Below are 26,054 nucleotides of genomic sequence, written 5' to 3' on the forward strand. Positions count from 1 at the left end.
ATGTCTACCCTTGGCCTGTGTGAAGCAGCCAGATGGCAGGAAAGTCAACTGATAAAGTCAAACATGTTTATGGAGGGTGAGAATGTGTGGACGGAGGCTGGTGTTGAGATGACAGCATGCTGCTGTCACAGTGTTGCAGGAGGAACTGGGGACATGATGCTTCATTTTGCTCTCAGTGTGTCTGATATGTTTTTGAATGGAGTATAAACTACAGTATAAATGAGACATAAGACGCATGCAGGATGCTGAGTGAGTCTACACATGGACGTTTTTAGAAAGTATGTGTTCCTTTTTGAAACACTGGAATAGTTTATATTTCTGTGTCATGAATATTAGGTAAACCGTTAAAATCCTAGCAAATCCCAATGAGCATGGTCTGCTATAAAGTGCACTCTGTTTTTGTTGACACTTTCATGTATGTGTTAATAAGATGACATGTTTTAGCACTGCAATATAATCAGAAAGGTTTCTTTTAGTCCGCAACTCTAATGAGTGTGAACAGGAAGGATAAAAAAAAAAAGAAGAGAGAATTCCAGAACAAAACCACCTTTAACTCATCATAAAAATAAACATTTAATTGCACATCATGTGCTCTGTAAAAGTATCTGACAAGGGTGTTATTTTGGGCCTCAATAGACTGGAGAGGTGTCTCTAATAAAGTGTTCACTGAGAGTATAACATTCTCCCCTGCATATGTGACTAAATCACACATCTGCTTTTAATGTGTCTGCATTAATCAGCCATAAATGAAATAACTTTTTAAAAAACATATCCTCATGAACTAATACCTCTAACCAAAAGACTGGCAACATCCACAGGCACTTTTGATACGAGTGTCAAGTTGGTTTCAGTTACTTTCTTCACAGTGTTCAGCACAGAAATCTCTCATAAATTAGCATAAGATGAAGCTACAACACCTCTCCTCTCCTTAGTGTGATTTGGTTTCTTGATGAGCTAACATAATTACTCGCTCACGTAATTAAAGCCCCCGAATATGTCACGGCAGCAAAGTGTTTATCTTTCAGATTTTTAGCAGATGGTCTGATTTTCATACTAAAAACACACATTCAGTCGAAATGACACAGCTTGTTTTACGTAGAGCACCAAAATCAAAACACGCCGCTTTCCTCACTCACATATTCATCCAAATATGCCATGAAACTGCTGGAACAGACAAAAGCCCAAAACAAAACAAAAAAAATCACTGAAGCATATCAGAGAATCAACATGGATAAAAAGCAAATGAATGGGCTTGACTGCCGCCTGGTGTCACTGGATTGTATTACAACACACTGAGAAAGGCAAGTGTAAGATAGATGAGATAGAAACTGGTGGACAAGCCAGGGGGCAGAGCCTTAAAGAGAGGACTGGGAGAAGCAGCAGAAGGAAAGTGGAAGAAGATAAACAGGTGGATAAAATAGTTAATGAAGACATTAGTATATCGCAGAATATGGCAGGCCAAAACCAAGTGCGCCACTGGGAAATAAAACTCAGACTGGAAGCTGAGAGGAGGGAAAACCATAGGGGAGAGGAGGTGCAAGAGAATAAATGAGGATATATGAGAGGCTGAATGAGGGTGAAGTGGAGAGTAAGGTAAAAATGGGAACAAGGGAAAGGAAGAGGATCAAAGCAGGCATTCATTTCTTTGGCAGCCACATGCTGTCCCCCTTCTCCCTCTCTCTTGCTCTTCTCCCAGCTCTTTTGTGTGTCTGATTACTGGGTGTATTTTATCAGCATGCCTTGTTTATCTTTAATTCATCCATCTCTCCCCCCCCCTCCACCCGCACTCCCCCCCACCACTTCTGTTATCTGTCAAAAACATCTTTCCTCAATCATTTTAAAGCCCACGCTCTCCGTGTCTCCCCTTCTCGCAGCATTTCCCACCATGTCTCTGAATCATCGTTGCTGCCAAAAGTCTCTATATCTGCTCTGCGTCTCTCTCACACACATTCTCTCACTCATACACATTTTGCCTCTGTAGCTACAGTATCTGCTTCACTCCCCGACTCCCTTTCACCTCTCCCTCGTTTTATACCAAACGGATGCCTGCAGAGCTTCCTTGTGCCAGTGGACTACATATCCATGAATAGCACGTTTAAATGTTCGCTGCTCCACACCAAAGAACAATCACATAATTCTAGAAAATCCCCAGTCCTCAAGCAAACAGTCCCCCGCATCTCACAAACAGGGAGGAATAAAAGCAGATGCAGGCTCACACACATGAGCACGTTCCCAGAATAAAACCCTACAGTGCAATTAAAGGTTTTTATTCCAAAGCCCCCTACTTATAAGTATAAACATGCATTAACATGTATTACATTTAAGAAACTGTTGTTTGATAAGCATTCCTGCTTTTTGAAAGCTTTGCAACTTTGTAAATGATACCCTTTTGCAGAAGCACAAGTTTAATGAATCTTTCTTCCATCCAATTTATAAACTATTAATTTCTTGATTTTGGTATTGTACTTTTTTTGCTACAATTTAGGCATTTAGACCTTATTCAGAGGAACATCCAGCACTGAGAATAAGCCTGCATTTCTGAATCCTCCTATAATTGTGTGTAGCTCAGAAAGAAGCGGGAGCGAGAGGAGGTTACATCTTTGTGAAGCAAATTTATTTTACAGACTTACTCCTGCAGGGATCTGATATTTCAATTTTTGATTAAATAATTTGGCCTTGATGCTGCTGCCCAGATGGGCTGCCATTCTAGTCAATACTCACAAATGATACAAACCTTCAGTATGATATACAGAGTAAAGTCTTCCATCCCTCCCTCCTTTCCTCCGTCCCTCCTCAAAGTGATAACAGGTGGGAAGCAGCACAGCTAACAAGTGTTCAAACATCCACCCAGAATACTGGAAAAAATCCCAGCGCAGCAGAGAGGCGGGCTGGTGCTATTCATGGGGTCTGAGAGATAATAAAGGGGGAGAATAATGTGGGAATGAACTGCTACTGTGTATTTGTGGAGGTATGCGTGTGTGAAGAGCGGGCGCATAAAAAGAACCTCAGAGCATTTTTTTTATAAAACGAGCATGAAAACATCAGACAATTTATCTATATGATATTCTAGTGTTAGATAATGTGTTCAGGGATGTGATGAAAACAAAATTATCTTCCCACACAGCTATGCTATCTTTCTTGTGTGGTAACAGGAAATGTTGGTACATAAACTGATCATAGGTTAGAGGGGTAAAGAGAATCATTAGTTGTATATTGTGAAATGGTTTAAAGAGCTATTTGAGAAGTGGGTTCTTACGCTACTCTTCATCAAGATTTAGTCTACCTGAGCAATTTAACGTAAATACATCTTGAGTTGCAGAAAGAAAAAAAGAAAAACACTAATGCAGTAGTTAAGTAGACATATTTGGTGCTTCAATTCAAAGAAATTACAGGTTAAGTCAACGGGTCTCGGTCTCGGCACAAGTAAAGCTGTTTGCAACAAAAACTACAGTATTTAGAAAAGAGTAAACAAATACAACAAATACGTTGCCTGGAGATAGAAGATGTACTGAAGTGGTGTCAAACCCAGCAGGGAATATGGATGAAATAAGCACATGCAGAGAGGAAGATGCTGCTTTAAAAACAAAACAAAAAAGTAATGTGTTTATATATTCAATGTAACAAAACACAACAGAAATCAGTGCCATAATAAGAAATATTACTTCTTACATTTAACATATACATACACACCAAATGTCCCTCCCACATGGGTCCTCCTACTTCTCTCCCACATATAATGGTAATTAGAAGAATCCTTGTAAGTTATCCATGGGGCCCAAGTCTTATTGAACAGCCATGGGCTAGCGCTCATTACAGGCTATTTTCTTAAAAAGAACACATTTTTGGCATAAAACAGGAAAGGATGCAGGATGTTCTATCTTAAGAATTATGCCCTTCAACGTGGGTCCCATTGGGACTTTGTTCTTTATTAGACCTGTAACACAGGGTTTTATCTGTGCAGTGTAGACTATAGAGCGACATGTTGTAGGTCTGGCTGACCCCTTTCAAAATGGAACATCAAGATACTCCTCTGTATTCCCAGGACCATATTATGCAAGAGAAATTTACTAACCGAGGAGTTATATTTTCTGAAAAAATTATTTTGGGAATCCAAGTTGTATGGACTGAAACGGGTACATGAGCCCAGGTACAATATTTATCACATTTTCTTCATCTGTGGTGTATAATTCACTTATACAAGATTGCCCAGTTCCCCATTAGTAACAATTGATTTGAATGTAAGCAGTGGGTATGATCGAGAGTTAGTGGGGTTTAAGTTAGGTATTGTAAAGACCTTACTCTTTGACCAATTCATGAGCCAGAAAACTGGCTGAAGAGGTCTATCACATTCAACACAGCCTTCAATGAGAAAGTGGATTTTGACATGTACAAAAATATCATCAGTGTACATGAAAATCTTGTGGTCTGTGTTTCCCATCAAAAGCCCTGCAATGCAAGGATCCTCTCTTATCTTCTGAGCAAGGAGTTCAAACATCAAAGCAAACTGAACAGAGTCTCAGGGGGAAGCCCTGTCTCCTGCATCACCCAATAAGAAAAGGATAGGTAGATTTGTATGATACAAACTAGGCAGGGTCCTTCTATGGCTTGCACATCAGGAAGATCAGAGCCGGGTTGGAGACAACACAGCCTGGTCAATGATATATAGATGTGTTTTTGGGTCAATCAAGGGTTGCTGATTTTTTTTGATAAAACATTTTTTTAACCGTGTAACCATCCAGCCTTAGGGATTTTCTGGACTGAAGACATATGAAGCATTCAGTATTTCTTCTCTGGTTATTGGTTGGTCTAAAATATTCCTTACTTCGATAGCTTCGGCAGTTTCAATGATTTCAAGAATCATTTTTTGATGTATGCAAGTGCTCATAGATGTTTTTGAAGCAGTCACTGTTTGGTCTCTTGCAGGTTCGATGCCAGAGTAGAATTTGGTTTCTTCAGTTACAAAGCCAAAAGTTTGTGATTATTAACTCACATGTTAACATGGCTGCTTTAAAAGGGTAAGAAATGTTGTACTTTTTTTTTTTTTTTACCTCGTGAGAAACCTTATTTAAGCCTGCTGGTGTTGTACTAAAGTGTTCCTTTACTAGTTATTTGATATTTGATTCCCACCGTTCACGTGACTTTTGTTTTCCCTGGAGGAAATGTACGTGAAATAATCTGCCCTCTCAGATATGCTTTTAAGGATTCTGAAGAAGAGAGGGAGAGGAAAAAGTTGGTTGTTAATTTATAGAAAGAAGTGGATCTGTAAAAATAGAAATTCTTTTAATTTAGGATAATGAAAAAGATAGGGGCTCACTCTCCATTTATAAAACCCGAATACATGTTCTTTCGGATTAATTGCTAATGAGATACGGGATTGGTCATATATGACTCGGAGTAAGTAATTGCAACTGATGTCCCTGTATATGAGAGATGTTGAAATAATTAAGTAGTCTATTCTGGTACAAGAGTTGTGTACTGGGGAGAAAAAAATTGTTTTCCGTGTCCTTAGGGTGTGCAAACCTCCAAATCTTGCACAAGCTATAATCACTCATAAATATGTTGATTGCCTTTGCTGACTTAGTTTTCAGATCCTTTTTATTAGAAGTGATTTGTACTTTGGTCCAGTATCAATTTAAAATCTTCCATGACAACTTCGCCATCTACACCGCTTTGCTTCAAAGAAAATTGTTTTTAAGTTGTCATGGTTGGGAGAGTAGATATTCACTGGATTGATCATCCTCAAGAACATTCTGCCTTTGACTATTACGAAGCATCCTCCGAGGTCGCTCTCTGTCTTTTCAAGTAGAAAAGGCATTTTGTGTTCCCTGGAATGTGTATCCCACTTGAACTACATTTGTAGGAGCCCAAAAATATCTGACCCCACCAAAACATGCCCAGCTTCTCATGTTCTGTTGCACATGGATGAGTTTCTTGTGGAAAGAAAATATCTGACTCTTTTCTTTTGGAAGATAAGTGGGAACCGTCTTCCTCTTCACTGGTTCGTGTGAGTCATTAATATTCCAAGAACAAGGCAAATAGACTTATCCGTTCTCAAAGGTAACAAAAAATTATAAAAATGTGACATCATTTGAGGGTGCGGTTTTTTTAAGCATATCCAGCAATGTGTGGCTCGGTAAACGTAAGCACAATACATCATACTGCTGGAACCGCCCCCCCATGCAGTAATATTGGAAATAAACATCCTCATTTACAACACACCGCTTCCCTGTCCTGGTGTTCCCAGACCCAAATTCACTGCATGAATATATGGGTGTGGCCACGTGCCACAGGGTATTGTTTCCAGTGGCTGCATCCCACTGGGCATAGACCTCAGGTTCATTTTTGAAACTATTTGAGCAGCCTTTAACCAACCTGCATTGACCCTAATAGACTAAAACTCAACCACGGCAACAAAAACATTTAAACCTACTGGGCTTCAACGTATTTACATTGGTCGCTCATTGCTCCGCCCTTCAGAGTGGCTCAGCAAACGTTAATGCAAACAGGGTTTCCAGACTATAACCACAACAAGGACTACTGAAGCTGTGAGTATCAGGCAGGCAGAGCCAGGCTACCCCCCCCCCCCCCCAATCGTCCCAGGTCATCCTGTGGTAATGTATAACACGCTTTCCCCTCAAACAATGCCGTCTTTGAGATTTTTGTGTACCACACCAGCAAAAGGAATGATTCTACAGTGAAACTAGTTGGCAGGTTATTACAGATGTATATTTAGAAAACCCCAAAATAAAAGGGCAACACTAAAACATTTTTTAATGAAAAATGGAATGCATTTCTTTTACAGAATATCACCAAAATGTCAAATTAATGTGTGATAGTGTGTTTCTGTGAAGTCACCCTCTCCTCAGGTTAATGCACTTGGATGAAAAATCCAGCACATTGATGATCCCAATGATCATCAACAAGACAGGTGAAACAAAACAGAGGTTTAGTCTGTAACCATTAGGAGCAAGCCTAGATGTTATGCTTATATTTCTGTTATTGTACATACTTAAACACGTTAAGTAGGAAATGTAGTTGCCTTTTTGGAATATGTTCAGAAAATGTCACAGATCATAAAGAGTTGGCTTTTAACAGGTTCTCTTTAGTCTAGTCAAGCACTCAACTGATTTAATATTGTACACCGACACTGTCGCATATGGAAAAAGGATCAAAATCGATGCGACAGAAGCAGAGAATTTCTTTTCTCAGTCTTGTCAGACCCAACCAAAGCTGGCTCAGAGACATTACCTCAGACAATTTATCACATTTCATGCAGCTCCCTCTGAGAAACAAAAGGGTTTACACAATTTATTTACATATGCAAGAATACTCCCCAATGCCTGTAAACAAACTCTGATGTGTAAAAACAGTGGGGTGTTTAACCAACCAAAAGACTAAACACAACCATAAAAAAGTTTATTCTTGTATTCTTGCCAGACGTTACATTTACCAATGTCTCCTCAGTATGTAGAAAGAAAACTTAGTCGGGACAGATTTAAATTAATGCTTATTAGCAGAATATCAATTGAGAATCTGGAATATTTGCTTCAAATTTTTAAACTTGAGAGAGAAATATGACTGACTATGAAGAAAATACTGAGCAGACACAAATTAGGGCATCTACAGGGAAGCTAAGAAGGGAGGTAAGCAGACATGAACTAACACCTTTGATTATCATCCGAGACAACATAAGCTGTGGTACTGATATAGCACGTGGTCTAATGCTCAGCAATGTGATATTTTACAGAACTTGCAGTGCCACAGGAGGATGCAGCCAACGAGGCATGAGGATGGAGCTCAGCTAGTCTGAGCTGGCAGTTGTGGCATAACAGCAAAGCTGGAAAGCCTGGATACACGCTGAACAGGCTGGGTGCCACCAACTTGTAGCTACATCCAATAACAGTCAACAGTGAAGATGATCACATCTTAGTATTGTTACAGCTGATACCACACTACTACTCACTCGGTGCAAACTGTAAGCTCAGTGAGATCCACTCAAACAGTACACTTGTAGTCTCTTGTATTCTGTGTAGCTCTACTTTAATACAGACTTTCACAGTAGGCCCGCCTGCCTTTGATCCCACCGGGTCTCAACCCTCTCTCCACCCACCAACGTCTAAACCAAGTCAGGACCCAATCGTATCAAAATGACTTTTCAAGGAGGATCCTTTGAAGCAGTGCCTCTGTTCGGCACCAGACCGGTCGCTTGTGTGTCTTCACAGCACGACGGCAGCAACAGCACCAGCGTGGAACGAAAACAAGAGAGAGCACAAGACAACAGAGCGAGAGGCGAGGGAGGACGACTTATCTGCTTTCCATTATGTTGTTTTCATCCCATGCAACTAAAAAGTAAAATTGTGTCAAATTGTCCTCGTTTGTAAAGTAAACTGATAAAGGCAGTTCCCACATTTTAATCTAGTGGAGGAGTGAAACAATGACTAAGAGACAGCGGGAGGAGAGCAGAGGGAAGAAACATGGCAAGTGTGAACATAGGGAAAGAGATACAGTAATCACAGTTAGATATGGTAGACAAGCGTTCAGATAAAAGGAGTGATGAACAGACAGAGAGACTGACTGAGAAAGAGGAAAAAGGCCATCGTCAAGCAGATAAAATGATAAGGAAGTAGGAAACAGCAGGTACAGCAGACATGGATAGACTCACTAAGATTGCGAGGAGAGAGATAGAATGAGAGAGGGAATCAGCAACAAGATCACAAGAGAGGAGGGGGAATAAGACTGGGCGTCTGAATTGAAACGAAATGGGTAATGAGATGCTAATGTAACAACAAAGGAGAGAGTGCCCTCCGGGGGGAGCTATGCTACAGCAAGCTGCTTTAGTATGAACACAGCAGAGGGGCGAATTTAATTTTAAAATGCCCTTTATTAAACTACTGCAATGCACGTAGATCCATTCGGGTGCAGATACAGTGATTAAAGTCAAACCCAATTCACATCATCCCACCTCTGGCTGTGTTTGAGCTAATGAAAACACGCCCACCCTCGGAGATGGGGAATGAAGGACCTAAATGGGAAAAAATACCCAGCTCGGGTTCATGTCAACCATCCAGGCTGCGATATGAGGCGAGCGAGAGGACAAGGTCTGCTGACGACAAAATCTATGCTGAGGAAGAGGAAAATGGAGGAAGGGATGAACAGAGATGGAGCTGGTCAGAAGTGTTGAGGAAAACTAAGTAAAACTGTGACTTGCAGTGATAGCAGAGAGGATTTTGAGTGGGAGGAGGAGTTGGAGCTCTATAAGTAAAAAGGGGAATAACGGAGAGATCTACGTTGCAAACGATGTTATTACTCAAGGGGATGAATGCTGAAGAGGAGGGATGCAGAGTGCTCGTCTGAAAAGAGTGACTGGGCAGTAGTCAAGAGACCGTCAAAGAGAATACTCTGACAGATATGAGCCTAGAGATATTATAGACGCACCATGAAAAAATTAGAAAGCTGGAAAATCATTATAGCAAATCCTCAAGGGGATGCTGAGAATGAGCCAATACCAAAGCACAAAGAAAGAAAATTAAAGTAAGCTTAAGGCCGTGTGTAAACCTGCAGGGAATGTGGGATATCTGGGCTATAAAGAGATGCAGAGGTAACAGAGGTGTGTTGAAGAGTATTGTTATGTGGAAAGCGTGTAGGATTCATGTGTCAGCTGAGGCACAAAGACTCGATGAAAAAGCTGTAGTATGATCTCATGAGGATGTTGGGAATTAGCATAAAGAAATAGAAGACGAGCAGAGCTGAAGACAATCCTTCTGGAGACTGAGTTGAAGAGGTTGGGTGCTACTGCAGGTCCAATATGAAAGATGCAATTTGTACTAGAATATTTTTTAATAAATGTGAACCCTGAAATGGGACCAACGTTTCACAAGATCCGTGTTTACTTTAGTTTTTCTCAAACAGTGGGTAAGAAGAATATCCATATCTATCCTCAGCTCTGTGGTTTGCCTGTGGGCTCTATCTTCTATTGCAAAACCAACATTTCTGATGTTTCTAGTCAACTTCCTATGGCGCCATTTGACCCAACAATTTTCACCAACCTTACACTTTAATATTTAAATATTAGAATATTGATATTCTTGTATAAGAGTGCGACATCATATCTTTAGACTGAATTCAAACATAAAGACTACGTTAATGCCAAAAACGTGCTAAATCAGCTCATTCCGCAAATACTGCTGTAGCTCGGAGGACCTGCAGGCGTGGAGCGTGTTAGCAGTGGCACAGGCTAATTGGGTTTCCGTTCTTAATTAGGTCAATTAATTAGGAGATGCAGCTGAAGCCATGAGAGCTCCATCAGGTCATTTTGGGATTACAGGGAGAGAAGTAGAAGTCGTGAGAAGCGAAGCAAAAAGGTCACTGGAGAGAGTCTTTGTGATAGATCCCTTCACCCAACAGATGAATGTTATCACTAAGTCATACATGGACGGAGGGTAATTACGCATTTGTGACTACTTAATCGAGTCAATCACTTCTTTTGGGAGTCAGTGAATTGAAAACAGAGGCCGCCAATTCGTGCAATTTCCCCACTGACACTCATTGCTGTTAATCTGTCATGAGAAACACATGAAATGATGGAAGAAAGAGATGCAGGAGAAACGGAAAAGAACATTCACAGGCATAGGACTGTAAAATGTGCTTTCATGTGTCATCCACTTGGTCTGTGTGACTTCAACTACCCCAGAGGCTTCGAAAATAAGACGTACACGGACAACTCTTCATTTCTGCATGTCTGGTCACACAGCACATTATTTTGTACCATTGTACAAAACAAATGACAGCTTCGATCTTTAGAGTCTTGATTTAGTTTGAAATGAAGGCAGTATTTTTCATTACCACCAAAGCAAAGCACAAATCCATTTTACATTGACTTTCAGTATGCAGGTCATATCAGGCTTCAGTGTTCTGATGTTGATGATGAGTTAAGTCTGATGAGCTCATCAAGGGACCACAGTGTCTTAAGAGTCACACTCACCTCCACTAAGAGGAAGCAGGGCACGATGTAGGTGCTGGTTTTCTGCAGGTCTCTGGTGTCTGCAGGAAGGTTCCTCATTGGCCTCCTCTGAGCCGACAGCCGACTGTCAATCATCTGTTGGGTCAAAGGTCATTGTAAAGCTTGCGTCTACAAGAATGGTTTTGTTTGTGTGAAATGGATATGCTTGGTGTAGAGATAGAGTGCAGTAAGGAGATTATGTCGGCAAAAGCTAAAACTGCAAATATTGAACTTGACATTATTAAACAATATTATCACACAACTACAGACACACATGGAAGTTCATGCAGATGTGGGCAACTTTTAACTATTTGTAACAGTTCATAATTTAAAAAAAAAATGCTTTACTGGCTGACAGGTGAAGTACATATACAAGGAGAGGCACTGTAATATGCAGTATTGAAATAATACAGAATTTTTCAAAGTTGTCATCATTTGAATTGACACAACTTCAAACTCCTCTTGGGTCAATCTGCCGGTTAGATAATATTGTAACTGACGTGACATAATTGCAAGAAAAAAGCCAAACTAGCACTTTGTTCAACTTTGCAACTACAATGAGTCACTTAACAGGTAGCCACGTTCAAGACGATACAACAGTGTAAGTAGTAGTCTATTTATATTCAGTCTCTGGCCTAAACTATATCTTGGACTTTCATAGTCACAAGACTAAAATAACAAGTATGGTGCTAGCTAAGATTGAAAAACCTCTTTTAGGTTTTACTCCCACAGAAATACGCCGCCAGGCAGAGACTGTTTTAAACTCCATGTGTACTACATTGGCATTGCTCTTATTTCTCAGGTGATGCAGAGCAACCAGGCTGTGTGTACATTCATATTGCATGAATCGACTACATTTGATTACTTTCAGTTCAAGGCAAGTAGTGCATTCAGTTTACTGGCAAAACTGGAGTTTTCATCTCGTCTTAGAACTGCAATCACCTAAACAGTTAAGCAGTGGTTTAATGTAACTAAATACATTTACACAAGTACTGTAATTTAATATAGTTTAGAGGTATTTGTACTTTACTGCAGTTTGTCCATTTAATGCTGCATTTTATTTCTGCACTACATTTCAGCAAAACAAATACTGAACTTTTTACTTCACTAAATGTATTTCTCAGATATAGTGAGTAGTTACTTTGCAGATTCAGATGATCAATACAGAATATAACCAAGTAATTTCATAGAATGTATTATTCTAGATTAAGCTACCCAACAGTTTCTGAAGTCGATCTACCATTGCTTGTGTGAGACCAAACCTTTACAATAAACAAGAGAAGCATCATGTGTGCAACTACTAAAGACCTGAAGTTATACTGAGGACACCTCCAGCTTCTCGCTCATGATGTGTCCTCCATTTTTAAAGGCTGCATTACAATAAAGTGACATCATTTTTTTGAACCTACCTACGTACTTACTATTATAGCAGTTATATTATTCAAATTAGACCCATTTAGTCATTATATCCACTTTACTGATGATAAGATATGAAAAACAAATCTCTGGAAATATTTTGTGAAAGCTCCAACAGTTGCCCGCACAATTATCAATATTAAGGGATTTGGTCAAAAATATTGTGATGTTTGACCTCAATCCACTAATAAACTGCTGATGGCTCCTGTGCCTCTTCTTTTCTAAAGGTAATCATGTCTAAGTACAAAGAGGGAATCCTTTTATGATCTTTTATTTTTTTTTTTAAATATGAAAAAGACATTTGTATGCAAACACACACGTGTATGTGTGTATGTATGTATGTATGTATATATATATATATATATATATATATATATGTACTGTATATATATATATATATATATATATGTATGTGTGTGTGTGTGTGTGTGTGTGTGTGTGTGTGTGTGTGTGTGTGTGTGTATACATATATACACAGGCAGACAGGCAGACAGACAGACAGACACACACAGACACAGGCACACACAGACACAGACACACACCCCAGTACCGGTAGGCAATCAAACGAATTGGGGGGGAAATGAGGTTGAAAGGAGGAGAAGTAGAGTGGAAACAGAGGAGCGATGATCAAAAACAAAAGCCTGACAGAAAGAGATAAGAGAGACAAAGTCATGATGCAGATGTTCGGAGAGTCTTTAGAAGTAAAGAAGGTGGTGGGGGAAAGCCAGCAGACTCAGCAATGGGAAATAATAGCGATTGGGGGATAACAGGTAGAAGTTGACAAAAAAATAGCTCCAATCCCCAGGAAGAGGTGGAAGAGATGGTGAGGAAAGTTAAAGTAAGAAAGGTAGCTTGAGAAGCTCAGGGGTTTCTGACATGCAAATATCTGCACTCATACTAAATAAGTCAGCTTCTGCTCTTTTTAGTTTGGAGAAGCTTCAATAGGCATTCAAATATATAATCTTTGATTAAGACAGCAAATGCATTTTTTAAAATCACGATACTATTTAATAAAGCTAAAGACCTTACGCATCTTTAATATGATTTTATTCAGTCAAGGACCAATTGATTTTCCCCTAAGATCTTGAGCCTATTCTCTCATCTCCTTGACAACAATTATCTCGCTGACTTTCTGGCTGTGGGCGAATCTCTGCTCCCTTGTCAGCCCTTTCTCCAATCAATGGTTGTTGTGGATGAGAGCGGAGGAAGCCACTTTACAAGGACGGAATGCATCCATGCTTTAATCGTGAACCTGAATACCCATTCGTCATATTTTAAAATGAAAAGATGATAGATAAAAAAAAAAAGAGGAGGTGAATAATTCATAACAGTTTACACAATTCCCAAAGAATACACTATCTTGCCATTTATGATATTAACACAAAATGTAGATTTCTATGAAGAACAGGAAAAGATATCCGTTTAATACTGCTGGAACATGTTTTACAGAGTGATACACAATATTCACTATCAAATAAAGAATTAAAGATGTAATACACCCAGAAACCTGAATTCATTTAGATCCCCTCTCTAGGGGTGGGCGATATGGCCCTAAAATAATATCACGATATATTTGGGTATATTTGCGATGACAATATTCTTGACAATATGAATAAATACTGAAAAATAATTGATAATTAATTTGAATTATACAATTTCAACAGGTATTATAGATTTATGTCAGCCTAGATGTAAGATTATGCCTTCAAATATTCATTCAAAACAAAACAAAAATGATCTCTCAGTTCTCTAGTTTGTTACAACATTCAAAGTGAGATTTAGATCCTTTAAACAGCCCTGAGGGGGGATTTGGAGGTCCAGCGGTGCAGGAGAGCTGCAGCTCTGTCAGAACGACTGCCGTGATCAGCAGCAGAGCTTCTAACTACTTCCTCACCACTGTCAGCAGATTCAACGATGTTCAGGCCGGATTTTCTGAAGTTTAGGGTCGACATATGCCCATTAATAACGTAGTTTGAGTCGAGTACTTTACTTGAACGTCTGCTGCGCTCCCGTGTGTGTGAAAAGGGGCGGAGCTGCCCGGTGTGAAACACAGAGAGGACAGCGGACTTCTGCGTCTGCGTAAAAGTATGACGTAACTACGTCAACAGGTTGGAAAATTGGCATGATCACGATGTATATTTTTTTTTTATACCGGTATTATTGTGAACGACATGATATGGCACACCTCCAATCCCCTCATCTGGAACTGTTTAATCTAACGGAAAATTGGAGCTTCTACACGTACAATACGTTATCAAAGCTGGCCAGAGTTCCGATCCAGCAACAAGACTGGATTAAAAAAAAAAAAACTACATTCAAACTTGGATTTCCTTTTAAAAATGTATATAGAATTTGTCAAAAAGATATGCATGTGTCTGTGCAGCTACACAAAGCTACAGAATAATGGTCCCTTCAATTTAAAGATGCAGGATGTAGACCTCAGAAATCATTTCTGCAAAAATGACTCCAGCTGCTGTCGCAGTGTCCACAAAGTTGAACTGCAGTTATCTGGCAATGAAGTCCCTCTTGGCAGTTTTAGTTCCACATCATATATTTGTCATCATGCCCTTCTATTTATAGCTGAGAATAAGGCATGTTTATGGCCACAAAGGGGCAAAATATCCAAGAATTTCCTTCAAAAATCTTTGCACAAGTCAGACAGACAGTATATAAAGTGTTTAGCAGGGAAAATGTACAAAAACACACACAGACAAAGCACAATATGCTTATACTGCTGTGGCTCATGTACATTTTTAGCCCTCTGTCTCCACCACCACCTGTCTGCCTCATAGGAAACACCATGCCACTATCAACCAACTACTCCAATGCAAGTTAAATCTTCTCCTGCACAGCATTAAGTGTTTTGAGATTGACACAGCATTCACTGATGCTACGTAAAGACAGAACACCTTGTACAAGTTATGGCTGGAGGTGAAAGGATTGCATATATAAATACATACACACACTGGAGGTTGTCGCTGGAAATCCAGTATTTGGGGTCTTTCTTTATGAGCCTATCTTCCAAAGCAGTGACAAGCAATCAGGCATAAGGCTGCCCTGACTGATTGTCTCTTGTGTTCCTGCCTGTGTTGTTCACCATGATGTGCATCCTTAAGCCTCACACTGGCAACACGGCAACAAAAGACTCACTATCTCATTGGCGCACATGCACAGGGGCAGTCACTCTCTTACACGGGCTCACATTTACACAAATGTATGCACAGGTTCATTTTTACACGCATACAAGTGACCATTATTTCAGTATTCATTGCCTGTTAATTCGGATGTCAGTCCAACAAGTGGTGCCACACAGCTGAGACTTAAGTGTGAGTGTGAGACAGAGAGTGAGGGGGAGTAGAGAGAGACAGAGAGAGAGACATCCTGCACAGAATTTAGGCTGTGCTGCTCCTCAGGTTCAACAATGTGGGTCACAGAGATGCACAACTGCACTCACACACACATCCAGGGACAGACCGTTTCCACAAAAAAAAAAAAAAAAAAAAAAAAAAAAAGCCAGCGGGGAAGAAAAATACAGTGCAGTTACTGGTTGGAAAAAGTCTCACCTTAAATCTCTATGTTGGAAGCAGTGGTGCCGCACAGTGACCGCTGCCCCCTCAGAGTCTCCGTCTCTAGGAGGATTTGCTCCGGCAGCGGACTTCCATTCTGTGGTTTTGTTGTGGTCTCAGCCCCGCTCCTTCTCTTTCCCCCTTTCTCGTCTCTTTCAAAGCAAAACCGCCCCTCACTTCCGCCGCTCCGCCACTGAGAAGCCCCTCGGCACTGAGTGTGAACGGAGAGAGATAGAGAGCTTGCCCACTTGCCAGACGCCCAGCCTCCAGCCAGCCTTGTCTATACGTCTGCACCCTGCCGCCGGGTAGCAAAGCTGAATATGATGATCTTCAACAGCACTTCGAGGCTAATTAGTCAAGTGAAGGGATCCACAGGGTTGCTAAAGGAGCCTGCTCAGCGCAGTTGCCGGTGGATATGAGGAGAGGAAGAGAGACAGGAGAGAGATAGAGAGAGTATATGTGTGTGTGTGTGTGTGTGTGTGTGTGTGTGTGTGTGTGTGTGTGTGTGTGTGTGTGTGTGACTCTGTCTGCCTGTATGTGACAGGAAGAGGAGGAGAGGAAAAGAGGAGAAGGAAAAAAACAGAGAGTGGGAAGAGGGGAATAAGAGAATGAGAAAGCGGAGACCGAGAGCAGAAAAGAACCTGCATGTGTATTGAGAGGGAGAAAGAGCATAAGAAAGGGGCGAGAGAGAGAGAGAGAAGGAGGGATTGTATGTATGTCAGAGGCTGAAGCGACAAAGTGGCTAAAATGGTAGACACTGTGCACTTTTAGTACCCCGGGAAACCACAGGATACAGGGAGAGACATCATGCACTGGGTGAGCGTAGGTGTACAGATGCGCGCCTGCAATTATAGGAAAATTGGAATGTCAAAGCAAAGACGAGTGTGATGGCTCAGTGTCAGCGTTATCTGTTTTTGCGCGTGGGTTTGTGAGCACCTTCTTTCTGTCCTCTGCATGAATGGCAGCGTGAGCTCAGGTGAGCCGGGACCACAATGTTAGACAGTCAGGAGCGGGTTAACGATGCATCGTCAAGCTGAAAAGTAGGATACATTCCCCCACATGCCCTCACTGTATGTAGGTCATAGGCCTTCAGGTGCAAGCTCACCAGCAGCTTCTGGCTGTTTGTGTGTTTGAGTGCGCATTGCACAACAGCCTGGGTCTGTCTTTTTAAAGAAAAAATTCGCCACTTTTCCTGTGAATGTTCTGTTTGGTAAAAGTCGTCAATTGAAGCCGTAATTTATCGTAGCAGCTGCAAAAGGTGTTTTTCTGGCATCAGATTTGTCATTGCAACCGTACAGCAAGAACAAGAACTGGTTAACTGAGCTGTCAGAGTAACCGTTGGGCATGCTCTGCAGCACCGAAACAAAACCTTCTATTCGCTTTTTAGTGCAACTGGCTGCATTTACAACCTAAAATATGAGTGCAGACGATGTTATGGACGAGGATACATTTTACAGTGTTTTGGCTGACTCGGATATCCAGCTGTATTCATTTGAGCAGGAGTATGCAGCTGAAGAAATGCAGCAGATATAGGCCGAGCTGCGGCTACATTAGCCCTGCTCGAGGATATGGCCGGTCGGACCATCAAGAAACTGAACTGCCGAGAGCAAACGCCAACTGGTGGCTGCTTGTCTAAAATCGCCCTGCGATACCAACAGAAACAGAATCATTCTGATACAATCAATTTCAGTGTTGGTAGTTTTTTTGGGGGGGATACCGTCGCCCATGCCAACCAAGAAAGAGCCGTGCTTTAAAAGGATGACAGTTTTCTCCTCACTTGGAGATGCAGACCTTCTTCAGGATGCCAATGATAAACGGGAAAGGGAAAACCAAAACAACCAGGGGTGAGAGGGCAGATGGGACTGAGTGAGTATTTTTGTCCCTTAATGCCAACAAAATAAACAAGGGTGGAGATACACTGCAACGTTGGACAGGCGGTTTTCTCAACACATTTAATTTAGTTTATAAAAGCTGCTAACTTTATAGTAAATGATCAGTACTGGTAGCATCCTGATAAATAACCACCGTCTTTCCTGTCTTTTGCAAAAACCTCGGCTGCGCATCATGTATTTTGTCGAGTGGGTGCTCCGCGGAGAGACTTGGCAAAGCCAACCAAAGGATTTGGGGGTAAGGCGCCAGGAGCTCACGTGCAATACATCCTGGTACATGCAGACACTTCAAGCAGAGCTTCACGAGCAGGAAAACTCAGAAAAGCTCTGCTTTGTACATCAATATAGCACAGTGAGGAATTAAATGCTTCAATTACACATTACATTTACCATCGACACTAAATGGACATCCTCATCAAAAGTGGTGAATTTTTCCTTCCTTATTCTGTCTCATTCTGGGCTAAAATAAATACACTATCTTTCGGTGCACGCACAGAAGCAAATGTTGATCTGCTGATGTCATTTGGTAAATGTTTACACACGCTGCAGTGGCATGGACTGCTGAATCCCACCAACTCTCCTGAAGGCATTGCCGCAGCAGTCTTGGTGTGGACGTCTGTCCTGTTATAAAAAAAAAAAGACTGAGGTCCTCTTTTATAACAGGAGTGGGTTAGGTCTATTCTATTGTCCACATTAGTTTCTCACTTACATATATCATAGTCGTGCAGTGTCAGAATATGAGTACTGTAATGCTCTTTGACGCAATTTAAAGCACGTCATATGTTGCTTAATTTATACTCCATTTCTTGACTAAATGCAGCCGTCTCCTGAGTTTTGGCGTCATTGCCAGAATTTTCTGCACCTCTGGCAACACCGTAATGTTTTTAGATTTGTGTAAGGCTTAGGAAACCTGAATATAACATATTGGAAAGCTTTAAATAGGATCAGGTTGGTGGATTTTGTTACAATTGGATAGATCCTGACTCGGCAGGTATCAAGTTGTATCAAGGTGTTCATCTAACTCTGCAACAAAAAGAGGAAGCCCTTTCTCGGAACGTCAAATTATTTCATTACCATGTTTTAAAAAGTGAAAATCATCTCCTCTCACATCTTACCAAAACATTTGCTACAATTAATAAGTTGTGGGACATCCTTATCCGTTTCAAATCTTGTTATAGAGAGGCATTTATGGCAAACTGTATTGCCAGAGTAAGCCGTTAAGAAAAATGAAACTAAGGAGAATAGAGGATGGTGGATAAGGAAAGGTGTAGGGCATCCCTCAAATTTCCAAATACATTTCTATTGCTAACAGAAGACATTTAAGAAAAATGTGTAAGGAAGCAGGAGCAGGAAAGTCACCCACCCTTCTGCTGCACCCAATCATTCACAGCCAGAGAGGGACCACGGACCACTCATACCAAAGTGAGGTTTTATTTTTTCCGAGACTGACGGATAGAATCATGTGATGTCACGGATGTCATAGTTGCCACGGTAACTCACTACATATATAGAGTGGAATAATAATGAAACACGCACACAGAGATAAACAAGTACCACTTAAAATGGCCTTATCTGAATGACACCAAGAAAAACAACCAGCAGAGATATTTAAGACAAGTAGCCTAACTCAACGCTGCCTACAGTGACAAAAGAAAAATGTGTTTACTTTTAATCACTGTCTCAAAAGAGAGATGGATATTTTGCACAGACTAAAGGTTTTAATGCAACAACAGCACCTGGTTGCTGCAGGGACATGGAAACAGCTGCAGTATATATATATATATATCTGTGGCCACATTAATATCTACCTATCACAGCCTCCCAAAGGACACATACTTTATCCGCCCCATCACTTTAACTCACACTCTGCAAGTGTAAAGTTGCTTTAGCATCTCTTCCATGACGGTTGAGGCCTTTAGAGATGCGTGTCTGGTCTTATGTGTGATGCAAATTTGATAAAAGAACTCGGGTTGCATAATACATGATAAGAGTGTAAAACATGAGAAGAGTTTTCAAAGTCAAGGGCAAAACAGAAAAGGTAAGACACTGTCAGATTCTGTAAATAGAGCAAGTACACAGGGGTGGGCATGTGTAGCCTAAAAACATTGAGACACATACACACAAAAGCACAGCAGATAGACAGGCACACACACACACACGCACGCACGCACGCGCACAAACACACACACACACACACACACACACACACACACACACACACAAAGTAAGTGTGCACACAAAGTCACCATGGGATTCATGAAACGTGCGTACCAGCCCATTTTGTTCTCACCGCCTTGCGCATTAGTAAATCAGAATCATTCTAAACTGGCAGGCGCGTGTCCACATTCTGCAATTGGCCTACTGCCACAACCCCATTTCTCCATATATTTGTCCGGAAGCGTCGAAGTGAAGAAAGCGGTGAAGTGAAGAGAATTTGACAAAGATCGCACCAACAATTATAAAAAAATAAAATGAAAAAAAAAAAGTGTCAAAAGAGTGTCAAAGGTGGAAGCCAGAAAATGCACATTTTTAAAAAAGTGGTTATGGTTAAAAAAAAAAAAAAAAAAAAGAAGAAAAAAGGACACGTCCGCTGCTATTAGTGAAGCTGCATTGTGGCACAGGCTAACCTTCAGAACCCGATGAACGCAATAGTATTCATCATAGAGAGATAAAGCGGATATCCATGGAAACTGCACAACTTGAGCTTTCCAAAAAAATGTTGGTGCCTCGTTTGTGTAATGAAACATTGTGGAGATAATCAAAGTTGAAGTCGCGTCGTCGTTACACTCTGCATGAAGCGCTACATCCATCGCCACCCCCGCTACTCTTAATTAAATGAATTCCCAAAGTCTCGATTGATTCACAACATACTATCTATCTAAATGAACAGCAGAACTTACCCTTTTTCATGATACCCGTCTTTTCCCTGTACGACGTGTTTTCAGCTAGTCCACTCTTGAAATCACAGCTGACCTCGGTCCTGTCTGCAGCCTAGGGATGACATTACATCCCACTTTGTATGAAAAAAAAAATAAAAAAAATAAAAACGTATTTATGGGCCTACAATACAACTGAGGTATTAGCAAATATTCACAGGGGCGTATGCTGAATGGTTAGCCACAATATATGAGCTTAAAAGTAAAGGTAGTGAAATTACCCTGAAAATAGCCTGTAGGGTCATAGGGTTAAAAAAAAAAAAAAAAAAAAGATTTCACATTAAAGTTGATGCAAAGACGCATCACAGACTAAAAGAAGGAGGAAACGGAAACAGGTGGATGACGAGGAGCACCTGATCTGATGGACAGGATGAGCGACTGGCAGCAATTATTGACATTTTATTAAAATCCAACATAAGCGGAATATGTCCTAGAAATGAGAGTGAAAGTGTTGACATCCAGCAAGAGCAGCCACAGGCAATTTATTTCATAATTAATATGGTACTTGCAAATATATGAATATATCAGTCCCCCCAGAATTTCGGAGTTTTTTTGTGATTGTTGCAATCAAAAATGCCTGATTTTTAGGTGGATTTTCGACAAAATTGCATTGTAATTTGCTGACATTTAAGTGAGTTTTCTGCAGAAAATTGTGTGAATTAAAAGAATTTGCAAGGTGAGAAAGAAAAATTTGATTTCTTTTTAAGCCCTACCCGATGACGGAATAAATATGTAATCACATCCTTTGATAATAATCATGCTGCACATCAGAAATATTTTAGTTCTAATCTTTTTTTTTTTTTTAACTTTTTTAATTGAACCGAAAGGCTAAAAGTTACAAAAAAAAACCCAAAAAATATCATAAAAATGACCGATTTACAGAACAGACCGACTGGGATGTAGAAAACAACGACTACATCTGCTGTCAAAATAAGAGCTTTAGATTCTGTTTATTTATTGTTAATTCAACACATTGGCCTGGTTTGCATAAAAACAAGATGCAGTCTCTAAAAACTTGACATGTCTATAATTTCTTTTTAGCCAACATTAATATGTAATCACTTCCACTAGTAATAAGCATTGATTCGAAAATGTTACTGTAAAAGTCACATCTTCCGCAAACCCAGCGGCTTCCTCTGGTGAACACTACGGCAAAGTTTGTTTTGGGCATTGAGAGGAGGGTAGGCAAAGCCATGCTGATTGTAAATGAGGAGTTATTTTTGGTAATAAAGCGAGTTTTGTTTGAAAATACTCACTGTATGCTGGAATTGTTTCAGCACAGCTTCTACTGATGACCTATTTTGCAAAGATTGCAAGCTCCCGCAAATATTGCGGAGTTTGCTTGAATTTGCGTTAATTATTGCGATCGCCAGCACTTTCCTGGAGGGACTGATATATGTGAATATTTTAATTAAGAAAATAAGTGATAAGGATCATAGGCTGGCAATTTAATGGTTAGTCTATTTAATACATTTGGTCAACGCATTAGTAAATTAACAGTTTTCAATAGTGTCGTTTATTAAATCTTTTTCTCATGAATGCAGTTTTAATATGCTAAAAGCTGTGTGTTTACATTTTCTGAGACAGCCAGGCAGTCATCATTTGTACGTACGCTTGTTCTGAACTCATTCTAAATTAGTTCGCAGGGTACGAACAAATTCAGGAAAGAAAATATTGATGAATCGCACATTTGTGTTTCAAATGTTTGTACACATGGTTTAAGCATAGATTTGTGCATATGCACTGTTAGTGAATGAGGTCCAATTTCTCTATATCAAAAATTAATCAAAATGACTGTTTCAGCATTTGTCAGCTCTTTGTTTTGGTTTTTCAGTCCTCAGCTTTACTGCTGTGGTTCACTGCCATTCATGTAAAGCGTTGTTTTCAACCACAGCGGGCAACTGTTCTCAGCAGCAACAACAACAACAACAACAAAAATTGTAAAGTATCATGATACCCTAACTGCCCAGGACCAAACAACAGCAGTAGCTCAAACATGCTTTTCATCGAATGATTAGACAGCCTGTCCTTTAGCTCGTCAACACAAGCTAATGGCTTTTCGTTGATAAACACCCTGTAAATGGTTTCTGTAACATTTTCGCTCACAATATCTTGGTGAAAAACATGCAACCTATCTGAACCTGACAGACATAACTACTGCATTTCCACAAAAACTTGACTCAATATAACTCATTAGAAAGCATGGTTCCGTTTCCCTTTTTAACGGTATGCGCACAAACACACAGACACAATTACTGCTCTTTCTCTACAGTACGCTGCACAAGCACACACGAGCAAACAAAGAGGAGTGTTCAGAAGGTGCTGGTACTTGTACGCATGAACTCACAGTTACAAAAGCCCATGCACAGAGCATTGTGAAGGAGAGATTGCTATAATACCAAATACCTCTCTCTGCAAACACACACAAACAAAAAACACGGAGACTATTTTCCCTATTGTTAAGAGAAAGCTGTGTGATGTGAGCTTGTGTGCTGCCACTATCTGGCTGCTCTTACGAAGACTCTCTTGTCTTGGGGAATCAGAAGTAGGCCGAGTCAGTGGATGTGCTCATTTCATATACTATCATTGTGGATCACAGCCAAGGACATTCTTGCTTCAAACTGCTATGCTGGGGACTTTCAGACATAAAGAATTAATCAGTATTTTAGCAAAGTGGGATTATAAAGAAGATACAGCGTGCGTCAGCTAAACTGTAATTTATGTGACTAAAATACAGACCATCTCTGAAGAACGCATTACAGTACTTTAGGGGTTCATACCCTATATTTGGGTAAATTAAAAAAGCAATTAATAGCGGGAAAATGAGGCTGAAGTACATTGTAGTATAAATGAAATATGAGTAAGCTGTAATGAAATATACATAAAAATAGCTTGGCCTAGTTATATTTCATAGAGCCTTAGCATAGCTGCATAGTGCCTTTGGTCTGTCCTTGCTGTCACTTATGAACAAAACTTTTAATCCTTCTCACTCAAGGGCCACCAAAGGTACAATGGGACAACAGGTAATACGGGACATTAGAAGTAAATATGCCTTTTTAAATGGTATCAAGAGCAATTTTGCCATTATGGCAAAGTTATAGTCAAACTATTATATTCCCACTGTAGTCCATCTGAATGAAGGCTGCAGTCTGTCTTGAGCTCAGACTATAATTACCTGAGATGGAGCCCATTGCGTAGCTGTAAATCACTATGATTCAAATAACTTGACCACTATTTAGGTTTTCCTGTCCTTTAAAATAAACAAGTACAAAAACCAGTGTTGAAAACATGACACATTCACCTACTTGGAAGTTGTTACTGAGAAGTTTGGAGCTTCTTCTTGTGTACCGCAGCTGCGAACTGGATTCACAGAACACAGATTCACAATGGATTCCCACAGGAGCCTTGTTTTAAAATGAAAAAAGAAACATCACAAGATACCCCAAAAAATATTCAAACTGTCACTGACTATTATCAATACCTCACTTGTACATTAATATGCATAATACCTATTTATATTTTCATCAAAATATGGAAAAAATTAAGTCAAATGAGTTGTTTCAGTCAGCTCTTCTACATCTTACAGTCAAGAGCAGGTAGCCTGACGGCTCACATGTTGCACTCAAAGAGCTAACAACTGGCTCCCACAGAAACATTAACAAACAGAAAGAAAACAGGCTTAATACAGCTATGAACTACAATCTACAAATATTAGAGTCACTTTTTTGGCTATTCGATGTACACTAACACTAACTTGCCAGTTTTTTTTGATAAACCCAGGGGTTTCTTGAGTTTTGTCTAACCTCATTAACATAAATGGGGTGAACAACCTAAAAGAAACAAACAAAATACAGCTCCCATTACTGCAACACTTTTTTTTTTTCTGTCGTAAATATGAGAATGCAGTATCAGCCAAAGGAACACAGAAGAAGGGCTTTCTGTCATGTGCACAATTATCATGCGCTGATGACCTCTTCCACTTCACTGGTTTGTATACTTTCTAATTACTGCCTTATTCGACAACTCCTACAAAATGACAAACATACACTAATCTGAATTCTCTTTTCACAGGTTTCCTCTCCTGCATATCTGAAGAAAATGCTCAGATACATTCTTTATTTTACAGGAATTACAGGTATGTAAGTTTAGCAATTAACCTCCTTTCAGGTATAGACAGGTTAACAATGGAGAATCTTAGTTTACATGAAAAGAAAGTAATTGGTAGGTATCTAATATTGCTCTGGCACGTATAATGGTAAGGACGTATCACTACTTTGAACACCATATGAATTATGCTTCTATGAATAGACATCGATTAACCCAACAAAGTTCTATATCAAAAGCAAGTTACTGTATCTGTTTCCCATTATACTTACAGAAATTACAATAAAAATATGCAACACCGAATATTGTGTAAAATCTTATTTTGAAAACGTCATACCCTAAAACACCTTTTTTTGACCCAATGACTTTAGAAGGATGAGTGACACAAGCACTAGTTTACTAGCAACGATTAGCTTTAGCATAAATCCCATGTTAAAGCCCTCCAGCCAGCTTCAGTGACACAGTAGTAAAACCATTCCACCAATTTAGTCAAACTTAGATCTCTAGCGCACATAACGCTGTTCGTTTAGTCGACAAATTTTACCAAACAAAAAGTTACCGGAAGACCCTGCATTATTAATAAAATATAAGGGGATTGTTTTACACCCATAATCCCTTTTAATGTGAAAAGGCAGGCTGTTGAATGATAATTTGGACTGATAGGCATTTTTCTGTCATGTAGTGAAATGCTTTACACCATGGTTTTACCCATAACCTGGTTCGACGTTGATTCATGACATCCTTTTGCAGATACCTCATTCAATCTAAATCATATATGATAAATTGACTTGAACCTGAGCACCTGCCAGAAACAATAATGATCATCAAATCATTTTATGAGACATGAGCACTTAAGCTAATGTTTGTCTTGCATATCAATCATAATTTGATCTAATTTTAAGTCGTTAAATGAAAAAAAAAAAGAAAGGATCTCAACCTGTTGCTTTTGAGGAAAAGCTGTTTGTCTGCTGTGAAGCCACTCAGAGCGACAATAACAGGAAACAAGAGGCTGCAGGCTGCTGCTGTGTGGAGGGCTGGCCTCACCGTAATGACTGGAGTCAGGTAACCACCGGGCAGACTGACTCTAGTCCTCCTCGCAGACGGGGGCTTAGACGCTGTGGAGGCAGCGAGAGGCAGCGAGAGG

The 26,054-nt window shown here is 40.1% G+C and overlaps 1 protein-coding gene and 1 long non-coding RNA gene across 3 annotated transcripts in view; both read right to left on the reverse strand.

Annotated features, from left to right (window-relative positions):
• plppr2b (phospholipid phosphatase related 2b) overlaps window positions 1–16,448 on the reverse strand; it is a 52,024-nt gene extending 35,576 nt beyond the window's left edge. For both annotated transcript variants that reach the window (XM_069167405.1, XM_069167406.1), the window contains exons 1-2: window positions 15,979–16,448; window positions 10,982–11,095 (exon numbers count right to left, since the gene is read on the reverse strand). In XM_069167405.1, coding sequence (XP_069023506.1) covers window positions 10,982–11,095 — 114 coding nt within the window. In that variant the 5' untranslated portion in view covers window positions 15,979–16,448. The remainder of the gene's footprint in view (window positions 1–10,981; window positions 11,096–15,978) is intronic.
• Window positions 16,449–20,692: 4,244 nt separating this feature from the next.
• Window positions 20,693–26,053, reverse strand: LOC138209648 (uncharacterized). The gene is made up of 3 exons (XR_011179177.1): window positions 25,955–26,053; window positions 24,112–24,210; window positions 20,693–20,861 (listed from the first exon to the last, which is right to left on the reverse strand). It is a non-coding gene; the product is annotated as an uncharacterized lncRNA (long non-coding RNA).
• Between the last annotated feature and the right edge of the window lies 1 nt (window position 26,054).

Source organism: Embiotoca jacksoni, unplaced genomic scaffold (genome assembly GCF_022577435.1).
Source record: "Embiotoca jacksoni isolate LCO1_2020_lvr unplaced genomic scaffold, fEmbJac1.0.p SCAF_4, whole genome shotgun sequence".
NCBI lineage: Eukaryota > Metazoa > Chordata > Actinopteri > Embiotocidae > Embiotoca > Embiotoca jacksoni.